Below are 18855 nucleotides of genomic sequence, written 5' to 3'. Positions count from 1 at the left end.
GACACAGCAGCTGCTCCAAGTCCAGAAACTGGACTGACCCTCTGTGAGCTGGAAATGCTCTGCTGCAGCCCCTGCTGGGGGATACCATGGGGACAAAGAGAGGCTCTGGGCAGCTGAAGTGACCCCAGCACTTCTAGGGTGACCTACAGCATGAGTGTTTGACATAAAGCATGGAGGAAATGGGGTATTCCAGGGAAAATAACCAGAACAGAGTCTGCTTCCCAAGCTGCTGCTGTACTTTAAGGAAAAGTGCTCCTCACAAGACTCTGAGTTTTAATTTCTACAACAAGCAAAAAATGTGACCCTTCCCACTGATTCAGGACCCTGAAACTGCTCCAAGTCTGAGTGTATCCCATATCCTATCTGCTGCCTGTGAGGAAAGCAGCAACAGCCCAGTTTTTGTGGAAGGGCCTCTCATGTCCTCCCCCAAGTCAGGGGACATGGCCCTGGTGGCTCACCGTCATAGAGGACTCTGTGGACCTTCTGTCCAGTGACTTTGCCCGGCGGTGTGGGGACAGAGGCGACGCAGACACGTCCAGGATGGAGCCCACGGCTGCTCCTTCACAAGTGAAGTCCTGTGTGAACAGCATTAGCCCAGATCAGTGCAGGAACTAGGACAGAGTCCTGCTCTCTTGGCTCGTGGCATAAAAATCTGCTTTATTTAAGGGGCATCTCAGGCTCAGAACAAGTGTCATTTCCTTGGCAATACATTTTTTTGTCCTTTCAGGTATTAATTTGTTCCCATTATATCCAAGCATATCTGGGGCTCTGAAACTTTTGTTACTTCACTCTGTCCTGATGTGTCTTGCCATGCCAGATCTGAAGTTTCCCTTTGTATTATGGAGAAGGAAGAGACAGCCTGATTTTCCACTCTAATCTACAACTGGGCTAAGAAAGCAGAGCAGGAAAATTTGCACAGACTGAGCACACACTGAGGTTTGGCTCCTGCAGGAGCTGCCTGCAACTCCAAACTCACATCCCTGTAGCTGAACCCTCTATCCTGGGCTGCAGGATTCCAGGTTTCATCTTCCAGGAGACCTTGGATCAGTTTCTTACCCGTTTCCGTGGGAAAACCCTCTTCTCACTCCTGCCCTGCCGCGTCTCGCTGGAAAGGGCAGCGCCTCCCGACGCGTTGGTTTCCATGTGCTCTGCGTTCTCAATGTCTAGTGCCTCAAATTTCTCAATCACCTGGGATCTCCTGGAAAACAGAGACAAAAGAGGAAACCAGAGGTGGTTTAAACACAAGAGCAACAACTGTGTGGAGCTGTACAACCCCACAAATTTTAGGTCGCAGAATTGCTCGACCCAGAGTTCAAACCCAGGGTAAAATCCCTGACCTGACACTGTTTTACTCACAAAGTGGGGAAAAACCTCACATTACTCAGCTCTGCACCAAGCATCTTCTTCAGTAACTAGGAACACCTCTCAAAATTAGAAATTACTTTTTAGTTTTGAATTTTACAGCCCCTGGGAAATCAGGGATTATGGAGCAGCTTTTGTTTAAGTTTTGCCTCTGTCCTCTAGCACTGGGGCTCTCAATTTCTCCCCAGACCCCAGAGCACTACATCAGACCAAGCTGAGGTGCAGAGGTAATGGGTGGTTCTGGGTCCTCCTGTGTGTTCACTGCAACAGGAACCCTCTGAAAACTCAGCCTCACATAGGGAACAGCCACAGGACTGCATGGAGCAAGGGGTATCCATAGGTGCCCCCAAACCACGGCTCTGGCTCACAGGATGCACCAGCTAAAAGGGTGTGAGGAGATGAGCAGCACCCTGCACCACAGCAGGGTACTCCCTAAAGAACCTGGGGTCTTTATCTCCTCTTAACTGGGCTGAAAATCCAGTCTGGACATCAGGGGGCACAACCTGGGCTCTCAGACACTGCCTTGGTGGCCCATTGCACCTGGCACTGGTGTCTCTGAGGATGGAGAACTGTGAAGAAATATAGATGGATCAAACCCAAACAGGATTCTCTTAAGGACGAGCAAACAGGTGGAATTAGAAGTGCTGTTTCAGCATGAGAAGCTGCTTGCTGACCCACAGGAGAGGAATTTCCAAAGAACCTGCTCGTGTCTAAGTCTGCATTCCCACGGGTTCAGGAAAGCATCAGCCTCAGGTCTTCAATCACAAACTGGGAATATAAAGCAATAACCCACCACCAGCACCTGCCAGCTGTGCTCCAAGCTGTGAGGCTTAAAGTTTCATTTCAAATCTCCCCAAAAAGCTCTATCCAGGTGGTTTCTTGACACAAAATTTGGACCCATATGTGCCACATCTAAACTTGGGGCTGCTTGCTCTGTGTGAGCCTCTGATGTGCATGAAAATCACAATGGCAACCACATGAGGGAGAACAGGTAATCCAAAATAAAAACATTTTTAACACTTCCCACAAAGAGGAACAGCAGGTTAAGGGTTCAAAAATCATGAGATGTTCAGTTTTCAACCAATACTTGCACCAAATTCTATAAATGAGACAACCAGTCTGAGCACATCCCATCCCCTGGGGGGCTGGGGCCCCCCACTGCTGCTCAGAGCCAGGCTGCCAGGACACAACCAAAGAAGAAGAGACAAAATTGGTGGGGAAGACGTTGCTTTGTAAATTTAAAGATCTTTGATTCTTTTAGGGGACATCTGCGCAGCCTCTGGTGCCTCCCAGTTTGCAAACTGGGAGTGGGCAGACCCCCAGCTCGTGTAGAGCTCCTGATTTCCCTGGGATGTTCTGCTCATAGGCTGTGGAGCATAAATCCATGTTCTGTGTTCACTGACAGACAGGGAATTGTTTTGGAACCACATTTTTTTCAGCCCTTTTTATACTGGCCCAGCCTTCTCTGAGTCTCAGTTCAGGAGGGAGGAAAAGGTCAATGAATTAACATTGTCTGTGCCCTAGTAGGTGAAGGTCTGAAGAAAAACAAATCAAGAGAATAAAAAAAAAAGAACAAAAACCCAACCAAAAAAAAAATCATAAAAACAAAATCAAAAGCAGGTTGATTTCTCATGAAAGGGGCTGCACCACCAGGTTGTTCTACGGCTTGAGATTGAGATGAGATGGTAGCGAAGCAGGCGAAGTAAAGGTGGACACGTCACACAGCAACACAGCAGGAGAAGGTGGAGAGCAACAAGACCTGGAAGAAAACAAGGCTGGAAAATGAATGAACAGAAGAGGAAATTATATATCTGCATCTACATACAAAACAAAATCAAAATCATTCCAGTCATTCGTCATTGAAAAAAAGGGAGGAGAAAAATAAATCACTGCAACCAAATCACAGCCCCAAGGGTTAATATCATCTGGATTACAGGAAAGAATCTTTATTTTTTTCCCATTAGATCAACATTTCAGAGAGATTACTGCCAGAGATCCTGGAGGGACGGGGAAGGAAGGGCTCTCCTCCCCTCCCCATGTGTTGGATAGAGCTGCTCCCTCTGCACAGCAGCTCTGTGTGGACAAAACCAGGCTGGGACAGGTATGAGAAAGCTTTTTAAAAGCTGCAGTGCCATTTAGTGCTTTTCAACTACAAAAGCTCATCCCAAGGAATTCCTTGGCCATGCAGGCTGTTAATCTTTTCCAGGCCACTAAACCCAGGCTGCAGATCTCAGCTGTTAGTGGAGGGGGTGTGCAGTGGGAAGGAAAGTTCCAAAGACCAGCACGAGCTGTCATTACAGTGATTTTCTTTGATTGGAAGAAAGGGGTTTGTTTTTATTGGATTCATTCATTATTTAGCATCAAGAAAGATAGTGAGTGTCAGGAAAAGGAAGAGGAATTTCCCAAGAGGTCCATAAGAATGATCAGGATAGTTTTACAAGGGAAAAAAACCCTGTATTTGGGAGAGCAAGCACTCCTCTGCATGGGGAGAAGCAGAATTCAGAGCAGAGCTTTACACCAGAGAAGGAATTTGAGTGAGAAAAGTATTTTAAGCAATTTCAGGCAATTTTGCTATTAACTGATGCTAGAAATACACCTGAGCCCTTGACCACACTCCTACAGCAGATCTGGCTGACACCACCATGAACTCTTGTCAGTGTGAGAAGAACAGAGGGTCAACTGGGAAAGCTGTGGTTTCACAGGCTGCACCCCTGGAACTGTGCACAAAAAGCCAGGTTTGTCAAACAGAAATCCTGAGATGTGCAGGGACTTATCCCTGCAGCTGCAGAGTCCCTCTGGGACGTGGGAACTGCTGTCTAAAAACATTCCTGCAGCTCTTTTCAGCTGTGATTTTTGTGCGCAACACCTCCAGATTCATCCATGGGGTTCCCTTCTGCCCTTAGGGATGGGTCTGAGAGGGGAGACTGGAGATGGTTCGACCTCTCTGGCCTCAATCCCTGTCCCCCAGCCCAGTGTGACATGCTGGTGGGTGCTGCAGCCCCGTCCTGCCACGTGCCAGCAGAGGGAACTCGCACTCTGCCGCTCCGCCAAAATCGTGGAGATTATCTCCAGTTTCCTGATTCCTGCTTCTGAGTGGCTGCAAGCTCAGACGTCTGCATGGGGTGTGGAGGCAGCATCAGGTATAAATAGTCAACACAAAAATTCCTGGACTTCAATCATGTAATATTTCTTGTGATAAGGAAACAGGATGAGAAGCCTCAGCAAACGGTTTTATCTGGAGCTAAGCCTGCAGGTGTGGCACTCAGGATGCAACACTGGGTACCTAAAATTACTCTTTTCCATCCACAGCTCTGACACCTGCACTGATTTACACAAAAAAAAATGGGAGGAAGAGCTGAAAATACCAACAGAATCTGAGTGAGTTCATTTGGCTGTGCTGAAGGGCAGATCTGCAAAAGGCCTGGCTGGTGCCTGTGGGCTTGGCATGGGACAAGTGTTCCCAGACATGTTAGTGGGTTACTGAGAAGGATTATTACAAATGGTGTTAAACCAGGGGGAAAAAGCCAACCCCACAGCATGGAAATGAGTTATTGTATCTGCCCAACCTCCAACTCTCTTTTGTCTGAGCTCAGAGGAGAAAAATGAGAGGGACGTGGGGACTAAATAAACTCAAGTTTTAAAAGCAGCCAAGCTAAGCTGAGCAGGGTGCTGGGGAATGTTAATTCTCAGGTGCATCACCAGACAGTGTCTCTGCGACCTGTTGAGTCCACTGAGCTCCAACATGGCTGTCCCAGTTCCAGGACACAGGGCCTCTCCACCCACACCACCTGCATTGGCCAATTCCCAGGTTACCAGAGGAGAAAATAAATGTGGCCATCCCTGAACACCCACTGAGCCATCCCTGCTCATGGCACATTCCTCCAGGACCGTGGGCTGTGATCCACAGCCAAACCCTCTGGTTTGGTGAGGACCACTCCCCCTTCTCTCTGCCATCACCCCCCTCCCAAAAGCTGGAGCAGGTTCAGCCCCATGGGCAGCAAGACCCCTGTGCCTGGTGCAGCTCCTGCTCCTCTCTCTGCACCCGTTCTGCTCTGATAAAAGCCCTGGGCTGATACAGAGGAATTGCTGCCAGTACTGATAAAGCAAACAAAACTGTTAACAGCTCAAGCCAGGCTGGGAAAACCAGACCTTCCCTGGGAATAGGCACCCACCAACAAGCAATCAGTGGGGTGACATTAAAAGAGGACAGACTCTGGCAGCAATGCCCTCTCCCAGGCCCCATTATCCATTATAGTTCTGCTCCCCAGCTCTGTGCAGGATGATCCCAGTGCTGCAGGACAAGGGACTGTGGGCACTGGAGGAATGCACTGTTCTGTCATGCTGGGACAGGCACTGGCCAAGGCATCCTGTGCAAGCAAACACAGCAGGGACACAATGTCACCCACAGGCAGCACCAGCTCAGCCTGGAACCAGAGCCACCAACCTTTTCTCAGCCCTGTCCCCAGCCACGATGGCCAAGGTGGTGTCCTCCTCCTCCTCCATCCTGGGGAAAAGCCAATTCCCAAGGCAGACAAAGCCAAAACCAAGCTTTCCTCATTTATTCCCAGGCCAGCACTCCCTGCACACACTCTGGACCAGGTCTGGGATCCTCCTGCTGACTGATGGCACCAGCACAAGGCTGTGCTGCACATCCCAGACCTGCTCCCAGCGCTCAGAAGCCAGTCTGGAAAACAATCCTTTAGGGGCTGGGGAGAAACGGAGGGGAAGCTCCTACTGAAACTGTGCGAGAGAGAACATGCCCGGAGGAGAACCAGGGCAGGAAAATCAGACTGGCAGGCGGCCCTCTCGCCCGGGGCCTGTCTCCCAGTTTGCTCCACTGCCCTCACTGCACAAATGTGTCTCTCCCAGGGCGAGTGGAGCCCGTCCTTGGCCTCGCCCGGAGGGCACCCGGCGCGCGCTGCGGACGCCCTCCCCGTCCTCCTCCACACTAAGCTGTTTTGCAGCCTGCTGAGCCCTGCCTTGGCACTGCACCCACCTCTCTCTCTCTCTCCTCTCCCAGATTAATGCTGTGACATTTTGAAACCTCTCTCAGCTCATTAGGCAGTTGCGTAAGGCACCTGGCACTAACGCCATTAGGAGAGCTAACCTAATTACTGGTGCTGGCTGCCAGCGTGTGCCGCGCCGGGAGGGGCCAGCAGGGTGGGCTTGATGGCAACGTGGGCATCCAACACCACCCAGCACCAAGGCAGGGTCAGATTAAACAGAAGGAAGAAATCCTTCCCTGTGAGGGTGAGGAGGCACTGGCAGAGCCCAGAGAAGCTGTGGCTGCCACATCCCATGGAAGTGTCCAAGGCCAGGTTGGATGGGGCTTGGAGCAACCTGGGATAGTGGAAGGTGTCCCTGCCCATGGCAGAGGATGGAACTGGATGAACTTTAAGGTCCCTTCTAACACAAATCATTCTATATTCCCCAGGGAGCCAGGCAGGATGACACCTGCCCAGTACCACTATTAAAGACATCCCACCAGGTGGTCAGCGTGGATGGGCACCCCTAAACCCAGGAGCACTGAAAAACAGACTGCATCCAGTGAATCCCAGCTGCTCCATCCAGGCACAACCTCACTGCTGCTGCAAGCATGCAAGGAGATGAGCCCCTCATCCCTTACCTTCTTTCATTCCCAAAGAGTCGGGCAACTTCTTCTCTCCCAGGGCTACGAGCCCGGGTTTTCCGCTCTAGCCGCTTCCTCTCCACCTGGAAGGCCTCACGATTACTGATCCTAATGGCCTTGGGAACGTCGGCCAGGGTGGTGTACTGCCGGCTGGCTTTAAAAGAAAGGGGACGCCCCGATTTTTCAGCTCCCCTTCCTACATCTCTGTTGCTGGAGTCCTTGTGCATGGGGCAACTGCTCTTCGAGTCCAAGGAGTTCAGAGAGAAGCTGTGACTCATTCCTTCGCCTGATCGGATACCTGGGGAAGGAAAGGGCTGGGCATGCTCCTGTGAGGGCGATTTGGGATAACTGTACCTGTTGTTTGGGGTGCTGGGGCTGGGTGGGCTTGGTGGGGGTGGCAGTTGCTGCTCTTCCAGCTTGGAGTCTTGTTTGGTCTTCTCCAAGGAGAAGTAGCCGCTCTCGACACGCGTCTTCCGCCCGCAGTCTATCCGGTCTCCGTTCATGGAGCTCTCCTCTGAGGGACAGAGAAGTCACCCTGCTTGGTTTCCAGTCCAAGCACTGCTTTTAAGAAATAAATATCCTGATTCCATGCAGGGCAGAGGCAGGTGTGAGAGCAAAGCTGGTCTGGGCACCAGCCCCATGCAGCGCTACCTCCTGCACCTTGGCTTTTCCACCCAGACCAGCCCTCATGGCCTTGGAGATGGAGGGATAGTCTGCAGTGAACTGGGAATGCTGATCCAACCCTTGGGCCAGGTTTGTACAGGTGAAAGATCTGAACTTTCAAACCAAGAAATGGGCAGCAGCAGTCACAGCTCTGCATCCATTTCCATCCCTGTCCTTACTAGCCTGGCAGCAACCACAGCTCCAAGAGCGCAAGGCAATGGACACCTCACTGCAGAAAACATTCCTCATCTGGTGGGAAGATAAGGGAAATGTCCCCAGCACTGTGACCTGTCCCCAGTCCCCATTCTTCCAGGGAGAACAACAGCAGAACCACCACAATGTTGCACCAGTACTGGCATCCCCATCTCTCACCTTCCTTGCTGTCCAGCACGGGATCCTTCATGGAGCTGGCAGCCCCAGCCTGGCCTTGCATGGGGCTCTGGGTTGGGCCCATGCCACTGCTCCCATCTGCTTGGTCTTTGCCCCTCATTTCTTCCTGCCACAGCGTGGACTTGGTGGCAGGAACCTTCTCAGCGCTGGGAATGTTGCTGCTGGTCACAGCCATCTTAGCAGGACCAGGTTCCTAAAAAAAAAAACCAGGAGACACAGGAAGTTAAGAGAGTTTGCCCCAACTCCACACTCAGGGTCCCCAAGGGCTTTGCCCCGAGCTGTGAGTTCCACATAGTTTGGGTGCTGTCCATGACACATCCCAGCAGGACAGGGATGGGACAGTGACATGTGTCAGTGCTTTACACCCTTTTAAACATTCCCCATCATCTTCAGTGCTTCTCTGCTACCAAGGAGCTCTGGAGTCCATCAGATGATGGATGACGCCCCTTTGGTGGCCACAGCCTGGCCAGCCCAGATTCAGAATGTGACCCAGAAGAGGCAGCAGCTTTCCCAACTCCTTCCTTGGCTTTGTTCATTAGCAGATGTTTTGCTGTTGTCATATTAAGCTTCTGCATTCACAGATTATTTTTCTTAAAGCCACCAATAAATCAATGACAATTAACTCCCCTTTGGACTGTGGGAAGTTTTCCAGCTGCTTGTTCCCTTTCCATGGAGGAACACAGGGGAGAACACAGAAGTGCATGAACTGCTAACTGAAAGCTGGGAACAAGGGCTGCAAAGAGCATCCTCTCTATCCCCTCCTCCCACATCAGGTGGGTTTTAGCCCTGCACTTCCCCTGGCATTTGCAGGGCTGTGCTGGAGCCACCAGGGAACTCCCAGGGAGTGGGTGCTGGCTCCACACACAGCCATGACAAGCAGCAAATGACCTCAATTTTAAAAAAATATCCCCTTGGGAAATTTCACACTAAAGGAATGCAGTGTTGGAGGTAAATGATCCAGAGTTCACAGGCACCCTGCTCCAAAAGAGGATCAGGCCAATCCCCAAGGTCCCCTACACCCTCCTTCATTGATCCAAGCCCAAAGCTAATCACCAGCTCAGGATATATATCTTGATATATCTCTTACACACACCCCCATGTAATTATTTGTAGAAATGTATTTAATTAGGCAGAGATGTGGGCCAAAAAGAAGTCTGTGAGGGAGCAGAGACATTAACTCTCTGCTGCTCAGGGGTATGAACAGCTCCAAAATGCAGAATGCACCAAAATCGGCAAAACCGGCCTCAGGTTGCACAAGGTGTGTCTGGGCATGCTCTGCTTAGCTGAGCCTGCCACACCCCTGTGCAAACCCAGGGCAGAGCCTCAAATCCCACATTTCAGCCCCAAACCCTGCCTCCAGTTCCCAAAGGCAGCAGGCAGGCACAAGAATCCCAGTCTCTCCTGCTGCCTGCACCTCTCTGCTGGAGCACAGCAAAAGCTGCAAGAGAAACCTGCCTTTTCCCCCCTAAAACTGCAACCTGCTTGCAAAGCAAAGTGAAAACACCTAACACTTCCTGTCCAAAAATCTGCAGCAGGAGTGGTATTCCCTGCATTGCTCCCACCCTGGGGAATTTGCAGAGGAATGATGCAAAATGATGGGGGGAGTCAGAAATGACCTTGATGCTCCAGGAGCATCCAGCTGTAACCAAGCTCAGCTCTACCACAAACAAAAACTGTATGAGAGTGAGAAAAACCAGGAATATTCAATTGGTTTTTTTTAATATCACAAAGGTGTCCACCCCCCACAAGCAGCTCTAAGACATGACCTACTGCCTGATTAAGTGTGGCCATCTTTAGGAAGAGTGAAAGCTTTCTGCACCAGCACACGGAGAGCAAGCTGAACAGCAGCCAACTTCAGGAGAGCCCATTTCACAGAGAAGAATTTGATGCTGATTTTCTCCTCAGCATCCTCCTCCCTTCTCTGGACCAGCCACCTGCATCAGCAGGATCTGGGAGACAGAGGAAAGATGCTGTTTCTGCCTTTGCAGGTTGCTGCTAAGTGCCTGACACAGCACAGCATCCATCCAGCAGCAGTTCCCACATGGAGGTTGATTTTGCAAAGTGAATTTGAATCTTTTTCCAGCACCATGGGGCTGAAAGCCATGGGATGGAGAGACTGGAAGGAGGGTAGCAAGCGAGACAGGATGGCCTGTCCCAAAACAAGAGGGCATTCTGTCACAAGAGTCCCTGGTCCCCATCCCCAGGCACCTGGGAGCCCATCTGCCCACAGGGAGCCAGCATCCTTCCCACAGCTGCTTCCCTTATTTGGTGCTCAGGAGCTCAGATCCTGTACGGTTTCCAAGAAGTTGCCATGGTGATGAAATGTAACCCAGAATGATGTTTTTCTGGCTCTGCGCCTCTTCTCATCTCCACCCTGTCCCCCTCCTGAACCCAGCCTGGCTTTAGTGGTGCACCCCAGCCAGAGGGTGAGCATCCCTGCCATGCTGCATCCACTCCCTGGGGTGTCCTAAATGCCACAGTCCTTTTCTTGGGAACTGAGGACTGACAGCTCGTAACATCAAAGGAGGAGCATCTTCCCTGGAGCATCACCAGAGCCAGTACTTGAGGGGCTGTTCAGGCTGTGAGGACCCCAGACCTTGGCAAGGGGTGGCTCAGACTTACAGCTTGGTGTGCAATAAAAAGATCATCTCCCCACTAACTTTTTTCCCATTGCCCAGAACATCTTTATCCAGTGGAGTGATGAAAACTTATTCAAACAAACACTGTACAAAACCCATCCACGGCCCAGTTTGCACCAGGGCCATCCTTGGAACTTCATCAAAGAAGACCTGAAAACCAAGGCCCAGGGGAGCCCTGAGCAAGGCTCAGGGGAGCCCTGATGCTGGTTTAGGTCCCTGGCACGGCCAGAGGAACCTCCCAGCCGGTCCCCTGTGGCAGTGGGACGTGTGCCCAGAGGTCAGGCAGCCTCAGGGACACGGCTGTTCTCAGCCCCAGCCAGGGACAAGGGTGGCCTTGGGGTCACGTTCCCCATCTGTGGGATTCTCCCCCATTGCAGTCACGTGGGAGCCAGGCAGGAACGAGTGACTCATGGCCAGCCCCACTTTTTACCATTTATAGTCAAAGTGAGCACGAAGCCACTGCTGGGTCCCTGGAGAGCCCAGCTCCGGCCCCCGGAGCTCCCAGCCTGGCCCTGGCCTTTCGTATTTTCCTTTCATTCCCATTATCTCTGGGGTCATCTCAAAGGGAGTAACTGGAGCCCGATGGAATTTCATCCTGTTTCTGACGAAATGGCCTATGAACAGCACCTCTCCCTAGTTCCCTATGGGGACCATGTGGCTTTGTGGCCACTCCCAGGATTGTGTGCAGGGGTGGCACCACAAAACAGCACACAGGAGGCAAAACATGGCTCCAAAGCAGCTGGGAAAGCAGGAGTGTGTGACCCTGAAGTGATGACCAGGAATTAATTCGCACTGATCTGCTGCCCTGGTTTGCTCCAGCTCTCACCCTCCACACAGGCAGCATCAGTGAGCTGGTGATCCAAATGGTTTGGGGGGATCTACCCCAGGATCAGAGTAATGCCATGGCCCTTGAGGGAGGCAAGGGATTGGGTGACAGTGTGTGTGTCCCTGAGTTACCTGGGGAGTTGGGGGCTCTACCTTCCTCTTCTTCTTCTGATTCTGCTTGTTCGTCCTGGGATAGACAATGAGCATCTCCAGCCACCTGCAGGAAGAGAAGCAGAAGGTGAGGTCTGTGCCACAGGGACAGGAGTGATGCTGACCTGGTCAGGGTCAGCTTGGTGAACAATGCCCAGAAACCATCCCAACCAGCTCCTGGGATTAAAATAAGGCAGGAGAATAGCAATGATCCCACGGTGCTTTGGCTCAAACCCTGCTCTCTGTAAAAGTGAGGCCACAGCCAAGGCTGACATGGGGCAGGGATTCAAGGATCCTGAAAGACAGTGGAGAGGGACAGAGCCTCCAGCAGGACTGTCCCCTTGAGCCATGCCAACACCCTCACACTGCAGACAAAGCGCTTTTGTCCAAGGAAGAGCAGCTTGAACTCGGCATTGAGGAGTCCTGTGTCCTCCCACCGTGGCCTGACAACCTGCCCCCGCATCTCTGAGAACTCCACAGGGATCCCTGGGCCACTGGGAAACATTCCTGCTTCAAATGCCCCTGCTCCCCTTTCCTCCTCCCCCTGCTTTGCATGCTGCTGCTGCAAAGCATTCGGAGATGACCACATCAAGTGGGGTTTGGTTAAGCAATAAACGCCAGAAGCACAGAATGAACGTAAAACAAATTCTCCCCCAGCCAGGGAAATCTTCCTGTCGTGCTGCAACTGCAAACGAAACCAGCCTGGCTCAGCCCCAGAGTGGGACTGCTCAGGGATGATTAATGCCTGCAGTCAGGAGCAAACACACTGCTTCAAAACCCATCGCTGGGCTGATGAGCAATAAATCAGCCCCACCTCACTCCGCAATGCCTCTCCCTCCCACGGCAGGCAGGACCAGCAACAAAGGCTGAGCTGGGAACCAGAGTGTAGGGAGAGGGTGGAGAGAGCAGGCCATGAGGGCTGGCCATGGTTTGGGGCACAGCCACTGCTCCTGCAGGAGTGGAGCTCACTCCCCTGTGCCGTAATTCCTACATGGCTCTGCATCCCGGCTCCATGTCACTGTGAATGGGGAGAACACTTTGAAACCCAAAGATCAGCTCTCCTCACTTGTCTCAGTAGGGCAAGGAAATTTCAATGTATGAAAACACTCATCTGGTCAAAATTCCAAGTTCTTGGTAGAAAAATGTATTACAAAAAGTATTTACAAAACGAGGGGAGTCGCAACCGAAGATAAGGGATGGAAACAGAAATCTCAGCAGAAAGTGCTGACTCTGCTGCTGCCAGGGCTGGGGGAGGCAGGAGATGCCATGCCTCAGGAACAGTGGGAAAAAGCAAGTGTTCATCCCTTCAACTTCCTGCTGGAGTTTCAAGTGTTGTCAAATTCTGGAAGGGAGACACTGAGCTCCAGGCACTCCATGTGGGAAAGGCTCCCAGATGAGCAGCAGCTCAGCCACACTCTGTCACTGTGTGCTGGCAGCTCAGCTCTCCCAGGGCTCTGCACCTTCACCAGCACCAGCTTCAACCCCAGTTGGCAGGTGAGTGATGGAAAAGGATGTTTCTAGGTCACCACCCAACACCTGGAGTTGGGAAATTTACCCTGATTGGCTCGTTTTAGCAGTTCAATCTGTCACTAAGCCACTGCATTCCTGTGATATTTTAATCATCCTTGGAGGTGAGATGGGACCAGGGAGGTGGGGAGCATCCACCCCAGGATTCCACATCTGCCCAGGCATGGATGAGGACCAGAGGGTGTATGGCACTCAGAGTCAAACATGCCAGCCCCAGAATTATGAAACCTGCCACTGGTGTGGGGACAGGACTGTGCCAGTGAGCTGGGTGCCTGATGGGATCCCTGAAAGCACCCATCACAAACCCCAGCACCCAGGATCAACCTGGGCATGCACAGCCATAGCACCCAGCCTTGATCACCACCTTCCTCCTGGCTAATGGAAGAGCCTGGGAGTGGCTCAGCCCCAGATGTGCACTCACCCACTGATGATCTCCTTGTTCTCGGCCCGGATGAAATGCTCCTTCTCTGGGGTCAGGATGCACAAGGAGAATTTCTGCCCTGTCCGGCTCTCCCCATCCACCACATCTGTGCACTGGTTCATGTTGATGGTGCCCTGTGGGAGGGTGGTTGGCTGCAAGGGAAAGGAGAAAGGAGCAACTTTAAGGAGGGAAGAGCAGAGGAGAGCAGAGCTGAGCCCTAAAACCTTTCCTGGAGGACACCAGGATCCTACACATTAAGCTCTGCCCACAAGTAACCAGATCTCATCTGTTTACTGTGCCTAGTGCACAGTAAAGCTCTGTGTCACACATCTGGGGACACAGAACGACAGTTACAACTCCTGCCAGACCAGCGTGGTCCCCTGCTGCCAGTAAGGTGCTTCTCCTATGCCAAACATCCAAGGAAGGATGGTTGCTCTGCTGGGGCACCAAGGAAGGAACTGAGTGGCAGCTTTGGGTCTGCAGCTGCAAACCATCTGTGCTGGTGGGGTGGCACCTGGGGACAGGGATGGCAAAGCAGCAAGGTCCCACTGCCCTCAGCACAGAATGGCTCAGATAAACAGACACAAGTGACACGTTTTACCCATTAAAATTAAAAAAAAAACAAAAAAACACTCATGGAGTTTGCCAGGGAGGGACTGCAGCACGGAAGGGACCTTGCTTGGTGGGTTTTCTGAACAGTGTCACCTCTCAGCCCCACAGCTCCAAGGAGACCTGGTGAAATGGGACAGGTGGTGGCCTCTGTGGCCCAAGGGGGCATTGAGGGATACCCAGAGGGGTGTCAGCACTGACAAGAGCTGACAGGTCCATCTGGAGCAGCGCTGGCTCATCCGATTACAGCATATCCACCCATCCCCAGTGCCTGCAGCCCTCCCCCCTGAGCAATTCCATGGCTCCCTCGTCCCCAGCCTGCCAGGATCAGTGACACTGGGGTCCTTCCAGCATCCCAGGGCAAACCTACACCTGGGACATAAATGCCTGAAGGGGAGATCCCTCTGAGCTGTCAACAGCACCAGAAGAGGACCTAAAGCAGCCTGTGGACACCTCCTCACCCTGCCAAAGCCTCCTTGTGCCCTCCAGATGGCCGGGCCAACAAGGAGACGGATTTCTGGCAGATGCTGTTAAGGTTTTTACCATGGAAACCAGCTCCCCTGCCAGCAAAACCCCTCCAAAAGCAGCCTGTGTCATGCAAAGAAAGGGAGACAGGGGAGAACTCGACAGCCCCAGCACAAAAACCCAGAAAATTCAGATCAGGTCCGCAGAGCCCCCAGTTTAGCCATCTGTGGGTGGTGGGAAATAGCCCCTTTCCCCAGGAAGAAGGCTTTCCCTGCAGCTGTGTCCCTGGGTGGGAGCATCCTGTGACAGCCCAGGGGTGGCAAGGAGCCATCACAGGTGCTGCAGCACTGAGTACATGAACAGGAGCAGTTGTACATCAGGGAAACCAAACCCTCCTCTTTTCCTTGTGGAAATCAGCATCCAGAAACCCCCCAGGATGGAGGGAGGGAAAGCAAATGCTCAGCGCCCCCCTCCCTACACCACCACAGGGAGTCAGTTCCTAAGAGGATTTTTTGTCTTAGAAAACAAAAATAAAACCCCGCTTTCCGGGAGCTATAAAAACCCAACGGAAAAACTTTCTCCTGTTCCAAGTGGAGTCTTAGAAAAGTTTTTGTCTTGCTGGCCTTCAGCACAGCCAAGCCTCCAGGACTGTAAGGGCCAGGTCCAACCTCCTTCCAGAGCAGTTTTGCACCAGGGAATTCAACAAGGACAGGGGGTGAGGAGGAGGGAGGGATCCCACCAGGGGATCCTGTAAGGCCCCAGTGGGATTTGGCAGGAGCTGGCACAGGAGGAGAGGAAGAACCAACACCCTCCAGGCCCACGGCAGCTCAGGGGGCAGCTCAGGGCAGCTGTTCCTGCTGCCCACACCCAGCCCTGACCGAAGCGTGCCGGAGCAGAGGAGCCGGTTTGGGGCCCCTCCACTGCCAGGCTGGCCCTGCAAAGTGGTTTTGTCACCCAGCCCTCCTTGTGAAGGGTGAATGCTGGCATCTTGCACAGTCTGACACATTGGTCTCCATCCAGCACCACACCTCTGAGCCAGGACACCAGGAAAGAGCTGGGAGCAAAGCTGGGAATGACCCTTTTCCACCTGCCCTGGGACAAACTCTCCATCCCACAGCAGCTCTCCTGCACCTCCACAGCCCTCAGCAGTACATGAAACCTGACAGACCAGCAGCCTTGCTTGCTTGGGATGTAAATTCCTTTACACCATTTGTTTCCTTCCTCAGAGGCAGCACAGCCACTTTGAAGTGAAGCAAAATGCAAATGGTGCTTGGTGGAAATGCATGTGTGAGCACACAAACTCCAGCAAGGAAAAGGAGATGGCTTGGACCCCTTCTTCACCTCTGAGCACCTTCTGGGCTGGAGGATTTCTCAAGGCTGGGGAACCTTGGAGAGGGAAGAGCAAAGCTGGTCCCTGGCTAGGTGAGGATCATGTGGGTGTAGCAGTTGGAAGGGAATAAATAAATGCAGAAGCAGAGAGGTGGTGCATGGCAGAGACACCAAAACAACAGGGCTGGGATTTCAACCAGCCCTTGGAAGAGCAGATGCTTTGATACAAGGCTGAACCCAGCATCAGACCCCAGGGTGGCTTTGTGTCTGGGTGAGGCAGGAGTGGATGCTCAGTCCCCAGCCAGTCCCCAGCTGAGGGACAGCCCCATCCCCAGATGCTGGCCCTGCCTTAGCCCTCTCCCATGCTGCTGCCAATGGGATGGAGCCCACAGCTCTCCCAGAACTGGATCTGGTGGCTGGGTGTGTCATTTAACTCCAGTCCCTGGAGCTGTCCCCATCCCTCACCAGCACAGGAAAAGGAGCACTTGCATCACACGAGCAGCTCCAGCTCTCCAGGCTGCCAGTACCAGCAGAGGAACTGGACACAAGGAACAATTGGAGACAAGGAACAATTGCATTGCTGTTTTCCTCTGGAATGACAGATCCCTATTGACACACACACACGCGCTCACAGTGTCCCTCTCCATAACACACAAAGCCTACAGAGTGCTCTCCTTCTCCTCCTCCTCCTCCTCTCCCTCCCTGGTGCCCAGGGCGTGAGTCATGCCAGCCTCTCCACATCAACAACACCAGCAGCCTCTGGATGACATGCAGGGATCTCTGGATGGATGCTCCTAGGATGCAGAGCTCAGCAGCTGCAGCAGCCCCCTCCTTGGGCAGTGGAAAGGAGGGAAATAAAAAATGGGAACCTCTTAGAAGCTTGAAGGAAGAAACCCCAAGCAGGGCATTACTGCATCCTCCAGCACAGTGCTGGATGCTTCATGGGTGATGAACTCCCAGGTACAGGAGCTGATGCTGCAAATCAAAAGGGTTTATCTGCAAAGTCCCTCATTTCCATAAGGCATTGCAGGGGAGGTAGAAAACCAAGATTCTTTAGATTGAAAAATTTCTGATTTTTTTTTCCAAGGACATTCCCTGCCATTTCTAACACATGGAGATCACGGCAGCTTGATACAAAATACAAGGGAGCTTTGCCCAGGAGCTGTACAATGATGTTTTGGAGCAGGTAACCCCATGGTCAGACTCCTGAGGAGGGGCTCTGCCACGGCCTCCACGGGACATGGCCAATGCCCAACTCGTTGTCCGGGGCTATTACACAACGTGGGTTGATGAAATCTGGAACACAACCTTTAAAAAAAGGCAATGGGGCAGGGGGAGGAGGAAACCAAACAAAAGGGACATTTTACTTTCTGCCAAGAGCCAGGAGGGGAAGAAAAAAAAAAAAAACCAACAAAACAAACCACAACCATTTGTCTATCTCGCATGGCGGGCTGGTTGCCTTGGCACCGGGGCCTGGCTGTCCCAGGGGAGATCACAGCTCTGCTGTCCCACTCTGGGCTCAGGATCTGCCTGGCTCTGCCCTGGCTCCCAGCACTGCTCTGGAGAAGCAGCGAGCCTGCGGCGCCTGGGGAAGAGACATCCACGCTGCCTCCATAAATGTGTCGTGACAAATGTTAATTCTCCCAGCTAAAATATTCATGAGGGTGGCTGCTGAGTGCTGCTCACTTGAAGCACTCCCAAGTGCTCTGCAGAGGCAGCTCCTGTGTTTGCTAAAAGCTTCACCCATCCCAGTGCCCAGACTCAGCTGATCACAGGGCTCAGGGCAGGATGCAGGGAGCAAGACCTCGCTGTCCCATCGTCATGGGCACATCAGGGCAACACGGAGACAACCATGGCTTGGGCAAGGGCAGAGACAGAGCTTGGACACACAGCTCCCAGCACCAGCCCAGCACTGGGAGCCCAAACCAAAGCCACCCAAACCATCCCCACCTGGAGGCATCAAGAAAGCACCAACTTCTTGAAAAGTTATAGGATCATAGAAACACCTCCAGCCATTAACCCAGGGCACTGCCAGGTCCTCCACTAAACCATGTCCCTAAGCACCACAACTACAACTTTTTTTAACACTTTCAGGGATGGTGACTCCACCACTTCCCTGGGCAGCCTGTTCCTATGCTTGACCACTCTTTCATTACAGAAATTTTTCCTAATATCCAACCGAAAACTCCTCTGGAGCAACCTGAGGCTGTTTCCTCTTGTCCTATCACTTGTTAGCCATGAGAAGAGACTGACCCACACTTGACCACCACCTTTCAGGTAGCTGATGTAGTTGCAGAGGATCTATTTTCAGAGGTAGAGTCACCCCTTCTCAGCAACGCAAAATCCTAAATCCCAGCTGGGGACGCAGCTCCCAAATCCCAGCTGGGGATGCTCTGTGCACACACACAGGGCTGGCTCAGCCTGCCCAGAGCTGCCCAGGCGCCAGGCAAGCACGGCTGGCACAGCAGCAGGGCTTTAATGAGCCTTTTGGGCTCCCTGCCACCAGGTACGAGGCTATCGATAGGGCCACAACGGGGCTGCAGCGCTGCGCTGGGCGGATTTTATTACACTTATAGATCAGCTGGCAGGCTGAGCATCCTGGATTTATTAAATTAGACAAAGGCTCTTGAAAACAACCTCTGTGGGCTCTGCAAAAGGATGGATTGGAGCAGTCACCCATTGAAGGGCAGCAGAAGGTTGTGCTCTCACATCCCCATGGTAGCTTTTCTTTGTGCCATTCAAGCAAGAGGCAGGCATCTTTTCTTGGCTACCTGAGCACACCTTTCTCACCAGCAAACTTCCTGTATCAGCATCTACTGCTCAGTGAATGCCACTGAGAAACCTCT

General features: G+C 52.4%; 1 protein-coding gene across 8 annotated transcripts in view; it reads right to left on the bottom strand.

Annotated features, from left to right (window-relative positions):
* The window catches only part of LOC117003782 (myosin phosphatase Rho interacting protein), a 72805-nt gene that overhangs the window by 28232 nt on the left and 25718 nt on the right, over positions 1 to 18855 (bottom strand). For 7 of the 8 annotated variants that reach the window (XM_033074025.2, XM_033074024.2, XM_033074028.2 and 4 more), the window contains exons 4-9: positions 13607 to 13758; positions 11641 to 11725; positions 8027 to 8237; positions 7346 to 7505; positions 1057 to 1198; positions 459 to 575 (exon numbers count right to left, since the gene is read on the bottom strand). In XM_033074025.2, coding sequence (XP_032929916.1) covers positions 459 to 575; positions 1057 to 1198; positions 7346 to 7505; positions 8027 to 8237; positions 11641 to 11725; positions 13607 to 13758 — 867 coding nt within the window. Of the gene's footprint in view, positions 1 to 458; positions 576 to 1056; positions 1199 to 6988; positions 7506 to 8026; positions 8238 to 11640; positions 11726 to 13606; positions 13759 to 18855 lie in introns of all 8 variants that reach the window. The other variant, XM_033074023.2, reaches the window with a different exon arrangement.

The sequence above is a fragment of the Catharus ustulatus genome, chromosome 16, assembly GCF_009819885.2.
Source record: "Catharus ustulatus isolate bCatUst1 chromosome 16, bCatUst1.pri.v2, whole genome shotgun sequence".
Taxonomy (NCBI): domain Eukaryota; kingdom Metazoa; phylum Chordata; class Aves; order Passeriformes; family Turdidae; genus Catharus; species Catharus ustulatus.
This window is presented reverse-complemented; position numbering and strand designations above follow the sequence as displayed.